Genomic DNA, 10,127 nt, shown 5'->3' on the forward strand with positions numbered 1-10,127 from the left:
TGGGGCTAGCTTGTTGTCGGTCTTTACCTTGACGTAAGCATTACATCCCCAAATCTTCATATAGGATATATTAGGAACCCTTCCTTTCCACATCTCATATGAAGTCTTTTCGGTTGCTTTTGTCGGACTATTGTTCAATGATTTGATTGCGGTTTGGATTGCAAATCCCTAAAATGAGTCGGGTAACTCGGTTTGACTCATCATAGATCGAACCATATCTAGTTGGGTTCGATTTCTCCTCTCGACAACACCATTAAGTTGAGATGTACCGAGTGGAGTAAGTTGTGACACAATGCCACAACCTTTCAAGTGTGAATCAAATTCATTACTAAGGTACTCTCCACCATGATCGGATCATAGTGCCTTTATCTTCTTATTCAATTGGTTTTCTAATTCATTTTGAAATTCTTTAAATTTCTCAAAAGCATCACTCTTGTACTTCATTAAGCAGATATACCCATATCTACTTAAATCATCGGTGAAGGTAATGAAATAGTCATAATTACCCCTAGCGGTGATAGTCATTGGTCCACATACATCGGTATGTATAAGGCCCAATAGTTCACTAGCTCGAGTCCCTTTACCACTAAAAGGATTCCGAGTCATTTTGCCTAGGAGGCAAGATTCGCATATACCATAGGATTGAAAATCAAATGGTTTAATAACATTAGTTGAAACTAATCTTTTAATGCGATTCTCGTTAATATGACCTAATCGACAATGCCAAATGTACGATTCATTTGGATCACTTGATATGAGTCTCTTGGATTGTATGTTATAGATGTCTTTACTAGGATTTGAAGTCTCTAGAACATAAATGCCATTTATAGAAGAGCCTCGGCCTATGACCAAGTCATTTCTAGAAATAATACAACAATTGTTTTTAATGGCAAAATTAAAGCCCTCTATGTCTAACATAGCAATTGAAATAATGTTCTTAGAAAGAGAAGGTACATAAAAACAATTATGCAAATACAACTCAAATCCATTTGCCAAAACAAGTACATAAGTTCCCTTGGATGTGGCCGCTACTCTAGCTCCATTCCCAAGTGGGAGATCAACAACGCCCTTGCTCAGCTTTTCCACGTTTCTTAGCCCCTATAAATGATTACAAAGGTGAAAACCGCAACCGGTATCTAATACCCACGTTGTGGTGGAAGTAAAATTTACATCAATAACATAAATTTCAGAAGGAATTTTACCAAGTGGAATAACAAGTCCATCCCTAATATTTCCCAAATATATGGGGCAATTCCTCATCCAATGTCCCATGCCATGACAATAATGGCATTCATCATCAACTTTAGCTCCTTTGGTTGTCCCACTAGCCATCTTGTTTCCATTGTTGAATTTTCTACCTTTCTTTCCCTTCCTTTTGAACCATTTCCCTTTAGTTGCAAGAGCTTGCTTGCTAGGACTCCCACTAGTTTCGGGATCACTTTCTTCCAGAGATAAGGATCCCATAGATTTAGCTAGATGATCTTCCCGAGACACATTCACAAAAGATCTAGTCATAGTAGGAGGTATGGAGGAAGTAATGAAATTAAGGTTTCCGTCGGAACCGATCCCAAAATGAAGCTCTCTAGTAGTATCGAGATTGTTGTTCGAGCAAATATTGTCAAATAAGTTATGACAAGACTCAATGGTAATAGGTGTTGTTGTATTGGTAGGATCCATTATGATTTATAAACTACAAACATTGAGGTAAAGGAAATATTAACATTTGTCATTTTAATCATATTTGTAAACGTTTTAAACAAGTTTCAAACATTTATATAGTGACCTCTACCCAACTATAATAAATGATCCCGAGATCCAAATTCATATTAACTCGGGCACGGTGAGCCGATTCATCCCTTATCAATATAACTCGGTGGATTAACTCTTTAATCGATTATACTTCTAGAACTCTCGGTCGATAAAATTACTTTACTATTTATCTTTAGCCCGGAACACATGCGACTACGGTCACTAATACTTCCGTTGAGCTCAGTCCAAATTTCGATGTAATAACAATTTACTACCCAGTTACCCAACGTAAAAAGTTTAGCACCCCGGTGAACCGAGCCTGGCCTACTTCTTTATTAATTGGGATTCATGGTTCTACTATTTGGTAAGGCTAATTCTCAATTATTTTAGAGAGAGGTCTTGTCAATTTGTTATCTATCACATTTTAAGTGAACCAAAGCGGTGAACTACGATAATTATAATTGACACGGTCGATGAATCGATAAAATAATATCCATGTGTAGTTATGACGATTTGGCTATGCAAGCAAACATATAAAACAAATGCAAAGCAAAAATAATAAAATCCTAGTATGGCCTTCCTAAAATAGTAAATCCAATAAACTATTTACTAATTCGGAAACCAACTCCTTTGGTCCCTTGAACTTCATTTGACATGCACTCCAAGGCAACACCGTCTTTGTTGGACCGCCTTCTCAAATGGCACCGTCTTCAAGAAACTCCAGAATAAATAAATTACATAGCTTTTCTACTTTATACATTATAAAAACAAAAACAAAAACAAAATAAAATAAAAGTGATATGAGATCACATTAATTACAACTGAATCGATATCCCCATTCATTTCGGGAAATACTAATTAAAAACTAAGGCCATACTAAGTACAAATTACATAATTCAAAATTATATAAAATAAAATATGACAATCAAACTAAAAATGCAGCATTAATATATGTATGAAACATGCCATGTAATGTGCCAAATCGCCCTATTTAAGCTAATATCAAATATTCGGTCCGGTTTTATGGATTGTTGTGACTATTAACTTATTAAAATCACACAATATTACATAAATCAAATCTATGTCCAAGATAATTACCCCAACTTCTTAGGACTCAAAAATTTAGTCTTCACTAAATATTTGACAATAATTCAACTTGATATTTTATAATTGCTCTTTAAACACTATTATTCATAATAATAAGGAAATAATTCCCCAAAAGGCATAAAAATTCGAAAATTTCAAAATCATAATTTTGTATATTCTGGAAAATTCCCAACATTCCAAAATTTTAATAAAAATTTTCCCTTAGATTATTTTAATTTATTTCACAAATAAATCGTATAAAACATAATTTTAACCCTTTAATTCCAAATTAAATATAAAATTATGCAATAAATCAAAATTAAAATTTTTAATATTCTAAATAAGTTTCTAGAACCTGGAAATGACAAATGTTTAAGTCCAAAAATCTAATTTTTATATTAATGACTATTAAAGTTGCTTTTTATCAATTTATATCCCATAAAAATTAATAACCATTCAAATCATACGAAATTTAACATGCAACTTTAGATCTGATGTTCATATCATATATACAACATTTGAAAAAAATTTCATGCCATAAAATTCAATTTAGCTATTTTTGCTAAAATAGTCACTATTTATGTATTTTTACATCTAAAAATCATAAATCATGCAAAATAAAATCATTTTATCTCAAAATTTACGTACAGTGTGTAAATATTTCATGTGACAACATACTAAAATTACATGGGTAGAGACGAAGTCTAGCTAATTTTAGTGATTTAAGTGACCTTTTATCCAATAAAATGTAATAAAAATACTAAAATCATATTAAAGAGCAATAAAATACCATAAATCATCAAAAATGACCTAAAATCAATTTAGGACCAGAATGTTAAACATGCAAAAATTTCGTGGTCTTTATCATCATGAATCACAAATTACAAGTTTTATATGTTAACATTTTAACTCGAAAAAACCAAAAACCGATTATGCATGCAACAACTCTTGCTCTGATACCAATTGTTAGATTCATTAATCTCTTATTAGACAGTACTAATAACTTAAGTAATTTAGTTTAGTCATAAAACCAATTTACATCTTATGCATGCACAACAAATTTATAAAAGAGAAGAAATTAATTATTCTTAAAATGGTGGCTGAAATGGATATACTAAATGAACTCCTTCCAATTAGTCTTCTTAAGTAAAATCCAAGTGCTCCAAGAAAACCCTAGATCCAATGATGGGATCTACTCCTTAAGGATTGTACCAAGGTAATCCCTCTTAAAACATAAACTAATTTTGTTAATAGAAATTAGTAAATGTTCCTTAAAATAATGCTAATATTATTGTTTACTACTACTAGTAAAGATGAGATAATATTAGAGATTTTGTAAGTTAATTTTCTAGTGTGTTCAACAACAAAGCTAGAGAGAATAAGAATAATTATGTATATGATTATAAGAATGAATAATGAACTTAAGAGAGAAAAACTTCTCCTACTTTTGCATGGGGTGGCCGGGTAGACCAAGGGAAGGGTGCCCAATACTTTTGCAAGTTTTTCTTCTCAAGATTTTTAGGCTTGCATGCCTACATCAGTAGGTTATTATTGTGTTTTGTAAATTAAATAAACAAGACACAACCAACCTCCCACACCCCTTAACTACACGGCACCCTTGAGATAAAAATGGTTCATTTTAAGTTTGTCAATATGTTAAATTGTGTAGTGTGACATATTGGACATGTTACTTGACATGTTGTTTAATAATGCATTTTTAACTTATTAAAAATCATTATTTAAACAAAATAAATTACATACAAAAGTTAACTAGTAATTCACAATTACAATTACTTAAAATGGGCCATTGAATTATAAATCACAACAACTTGTATTTATAATAAACCATTCATTCTTATTTTAACTATTTCATAAACAATGAATAAACCTAAGTAATAAAACAATTTAATTACTCAGTACGAATCTTATTTAATCAAATTAAAATAAGATACGTATTCTCACTCACAAAATCATTTGTTCAATTTTAAGGAATTAATTAACTTGTGTCAACATACAATTAATTAATTAATCAATTAAGAGTGTTACCCTAGAGGTATGACCTTAAGGGATCAACTGATCACCACCGTCATACGACAGTAATGTCAAACTCTAGTCAGCCAATAATTACCGATTAATGTGGATCAGTTGACAATAAAATATTATTTTCCCTTTAGCATTCTTAATATGAGATTTAAATATGTGATCGCATTATTGTCGAGGACACATACTCCAACAACAATATCACCCGATATATGTGAAAATTAAAGTAATTGTCCATGTGACATTATGAAAATATTATTACCCAACATAATTATCTCAAAATTATTACCAACAATTATATAAACTTAACAACCGTATAGAACGATACTTAAAGAAAATTAGAAACCACAAAGAACGAAAACTATTGCATACCATCTTTATACTGCACGTATTTAAATATATAGCGTAAGAAAGTGATCAACAACCATGAGAATGATATTTAATATCAACAAAGTTCACCCATAATGCCAAGTAACACAAGAAAGGGCTTATAAACACAAACAGAGGCACTCGATCGAGTTCAGGTCAGGCTACTCGATCGAGTTAAGCATACTCGATCGAGTATGTATAGATCAGAATCCTCCTTAATATGTCATACGCAGGTACTCGATCGAGTTGAGGGCACTCGATCGAGTAACTGCAGGTCAGAATGTTCCAAAATGCGATATTAAACAAGGAAAATATATTAATCTCCGGGGTTTTATCCCAGGTATCATGTACCTACATAACAAGTTTATAAAATCCAACACAAAATACGGCCTTATAGCCAAATACAAACCGAATAAAAATCCAAGGAACCACAAACAAACGTAACAAACAATGTAAGTCCGCTAAAACAAGCACACGAAAACAACAAACGGTCACTCAAGGTCACCGGCTCGCTCCTTCTCCATATCATCATCTCCTCTTGCTCCTGAGGTGCCAGCTCACGACGTGCCTCCTCCGGTAGTAGCTCTCATGTCGGGGTCTCCTCTTGTCCTCCATGGGGCAAGGCATCCGTAAGGGTAGCTCGTAGGGGATCGCCATGTAGCCGGATCCACTCCATAGGACTGAAAGACACCACTATCAATCCCCACGCTGCGCCACCAAACCGGATTGGCTAGGTTGGTCCTAATACCCTGCATATAGGCCATCTCGTGGAGGTTCTAAAGCACCAAGGCATTGGACACTGTCTCTGTAAGCTCGCTCACCTACATCTCATGGCTGAAGGAAAACGGGTAGCTGGGGTACTGGTACTCTGGAGGTCCCTGATGCAAAAACTGAGACTCCCCAACCACCTCTATCACTCTCCTACTGTTGGAATATGTGTCCTCCAACAATAATGCGATCACAACTATTGATCATAATGATCACATGTTTAAATCTCGTTTTAAGAATACATGTGGGATGTAATTATTTACAGTCAACTGGTCAACACATATCGGTAATGATTGGCTGACTAGAGTTTCACATTACTGTCGTGCGACAGTGGTGATCAGTTGATCCCCTTAGATCATACCTAAAGGGTGACACTCTTAATTGATTATTTAATTGATCGTATGTCGAAATTGACGGACGATTTTGTGAGTATTATTGATGTGTCTTATTGTAATTCGATTAAATAAGATACGGTCTAAGTAATCAAATTGTTTTATTGCTTAGATAAAATTATTGTTTACGAAACAATTGAAATTGAAATTGAATGAATAATTTATTATAAATACAAGACGTTGTGATTTATAATTCAATAAACCATTTTGGTACAAGTAATTACGAATTACTAGTCGATTTTGTATATGACATATTTTTATTAGTATGTTGATTTTTAATGTGTTAAAAATACGTAAATGTGAGACATAAACATGTAACATGTTACATATGACATTGTGACAAAATTGACAAATTGACAAAGATAAAATAGAACCCATTTTATCTTATATGTACCGAAATAAGGGAAGGAGTAGGATTAATATTGTGTTTTTATTTTAAAATAGGAACATGATTATTAACCCTAAGGACTAGCCTTGCATGCCTATCTTCTTGGGTAGAAAAACAAGCCCATGCATAGGGCACCCTTCCCCTCACCCACCGGTTTTTCCAAAGGAAATATAGAGTTTTTTCTCAATAATTTTCATTCATTACTTCAACTCATTTTTCTAGTGTAAGAAAAAGAAATATTCTCTCTACTCTTATGAAAAATTAGAGAAATAAAATCTCCAAAATCCTACCTCTCTTGGCCGAAAAACAAGAGAACAAAATTTATATTTTGGGTCATTTTTATAAGATTAATATTGTTCTAGATCTAATAATATTAGTCTTTTAAGAGGTTACCTTGGGTATTCACTTTTGGGAGGGATTCTATTTTGGATCCTTGTTCATCCATTTTAAGGAAGCTCAAGAACAAGTGAGAAGGAGAACTCATTTGTGCCCATTAATCCGAAATCATATAGTAAGATTGATGATTTCTTCTCTTATCTTATTTATGTTTGCATGCATAAGATCTACCTTTTATTTTATGACTAAATAAATCATTTCATATATGAATATGTAAATTAATGAGATTAATAAACCTAACACCTAGGTCCTCTCCCCTCCCTGGGCACCTGGTCCTCTCTCCTAGTGTGGTCTCCCCCGACCGGATCAGGCATCTCCTCAAGAAGGTCGTCCATGATCAGGTAAGTATGGTCGGGAAGGTTACACTCAGCCAATGGCTTAGTCACTCGAAGATGCTCTTGGTCAGGCACTCTCATCCAACTCCTACCTCTCACCCTCCAAGCTAAACCACTATCACCTAACACTCTCAACCACTTCTGAGAAATGAAGTAGGCCTTGTCCAAAGTCGAAACAACCGGGACCAATGTTGGTAATGGATAGTTGAGGGAGTTGGAATGTTAGAGGAATAAATGAGGTCAATAAGAAAGTAGATGTTAAGAAGTTTTTGTTTCATAATAATGTTGGCCTCTATGGTTTAGTTGAGACTAAAATAAAGGAGCAGGACTTTGATGCTGTTTTAAGTAATTTAGGGAATCATTGGAAAGGGGTTAATAATAATGAATATCATCATGGAGGAAGAGTTTGGATCATCTGGGATCCTCAAGTGTTTATGGTTACACCTCTGCATAAGAATGATCAGGTTATAACTGCCCAAGTTCTGGAAATTATATCTGGGAACCGTTTTCTCTTCTCTGTGGTATATGGCTCAAATGATGATGGGGAAAGACTGGCTCTCTGGGAAACATTTGAAAGAGATGAAGATTAAATATCAGGGTCCCTGGTGTGTGTGTGGGGATTTTAACAGTGTCTTGAATTTTAATGAAAGAATAGGTAGAGAGGTTCAATGGGCTGAAATAGCTGTGTTTAGGGATTGTGTGGCATATTGTGGCTCAGTTGACATCAAAGGGCAAGGAACTTTTTACACATGGAATAATAAGCAAATACCCTCTTCAAGGGGCTTCTTAAGCTTATATAGATTCATGGTGAACTCTGAGTGCATTGATCTCTACCCAGATTCTTATGCTCATTTCTTACTTGAGGGATTATTTGATCATAACCCTTGTGTGTGTCATAGAAGGACCATTAGGGAGAAGAAAAAATCTACATTTCATTATTATAACATGTGGAGTTTGTCCCCAGATTTTAAATCAGTAGTGCAAACTTTCTGGCATCAACCTGTTGCAGGAACTCTTATGTATCAACTTGTCTCAAAATTGAAAGCTCTTAAGAATCCTTTGAAGCAGCTGAATAGAAATGGTTTTTCTGATATTGAGAAATCAGTGGGGGTGGCTAAAGCACTTTTGGAGGAACTAAAAATTCAAATGCATCAAAACCCTACTGATCATAGTCTCTTAGCTGCTGAAAGAGAAGCTGCTGCCTCATATAGACGCCACTGCAGACTTCAGCATAGCTTCTTCAGTTAGAAAGCAAAAATTGAGTGGATTAAGTTTGGAGATGAAAACACAAGATATTTTCATAGCCAGATTAGAGCAAGGCAGATTCATAACAGTGTGATGAGTATAAAAGATGCTGCTGGTGAGTGGCATAATACTAGCTCTGGGATTGAGGAGGCTTTTTTGGATTATTACAAGGGTCTTTTGGGGACTTCTCAGCCTACTGACAATGTTGATATACCAACCATCAGAACTGGTCAGTTGGTTACTGAGGCACACAGGACTATATTGCTTGCTCCTGTGATTGAAGCTGAGATTAAGGAGTGCTTATTTTCCATCCCTTCTACTAAATCACCAGGACCAGATAGGTATTCCAGTCAATTCTTTAAAGATTCTTGGGAGATTGTAGGATCTGAAGTCATGACTGCTATTAAAGATTTCTTCATAACAGGTAAGGTCCTTAAACAGTTGAATACTACTACACTTACTCTTATTCCCAAGTTACCTAATCCTACAAGTGTACTAGATTTTCGACCAATAGCCTGCTGCAACACTATTTATAAAACTCTGTCCAAGGTCATTTGTAAGAGGTTGAGTAGGGTGCTACCTGAGATAGTGAGTGAGAATCAGGGAGGATTTGTCAAGGGGAGAAATATCGTGGAAAATGTTTTAATTTGTTAAGACTTAATTAGACTATGGAACAGAAAATCTGCTTCTCCTCGATGTCTGATTAAGATAGATTTAAAGAAGGCATATGCCTCAGTGGAATGGATTTTCTTATCTCAGATGTTAACCGCCTTGAATTTTCCTACTAAATTTATTAAGATGGTGATGACTTGTGTTATTGTTGGAATATGTGTCCTCCGACAATAATGCGATCACAACTGTCGATCATGATGATCACATGTTTAAGTCTCATTTTAAGAATACATGTGGGAAGTAATATTTTACTGTCAACTGGTCCAAACATATCGGTAATGATTGGCTGACTAGAGTTTGACATTACAGTCGTGCGACGGTGGTGATCAGTTGATCCCCTTAGGTCATACCTAAAGGTTAACACTCTTAATTGGATGTTTTATTGATCGTATGACGATACGAGTTAAATAAATTACTTAAAATTGACGGACGATTTTGGAAGTAATATTTACGTGTCTCATTGTAATTTGATTAAATAAGATACGGTCTAAGTAATCGAATTGTTTTATTACTTAGATAAAATTATTGTTTACGGAAACAATTGAAACGGAATGAATAATTTATTATAAATACAAGATGTTGTGATTTATAAATTGGTAAACCATTTTTTGGTACAAGTAATTGTGAATTACTATGTTAATTTTTATAAGTGACATATTTTATTAATATGTTGATTTTTAATGGTTA

The 10,127-nt window shown here is 34.1% G+C and overlaps 1 protein-coding gene across 1 annotated transcript; it reads left to right on the forward strand.

Annotated features, from left to right (window-relative positions):
• Nucleotides 1-8,048: 8,048 nt before the first annotated feature.
• Nucleotides 8,049-8,771, forward strand: LOC141648228 (uncharacterized). Its single transcript, XM_074456743.1, has one exon. It carries the CDS (start codon nt 8,049-8,051, stop codon nt 8,769-8,771), a length of 723 nt encoding a protein of 240 aa, XP_074312844.1.
• The last annotated feature ends 1,356 nt before the right edge of the window (nt 8,772-10,127 follow it).

Source organism: Silene latifolia, chromosome 1 (assembly GCF_048544455.1).
Source record: "Silene latifolia isolate original U9 population chromosome 1, ASM4854445v1, whole genome shotgun sequence".
Lineage (NCBI taxonomy): Eukaryota > Viridiplantae > Streptophyta > Magnoliopsida > Caryophyllales > Caryophyllaceae > Silene > Silene latifolia.

Coding starts and splice junctions, on each gene's coding strand:
- LOC141648228 (XM_074456743.1), top strand. CDS start 8,049: ATGGCTCAAATGATGATGGGGAAAGACTGGCTCTCTGGGAAACATTTG.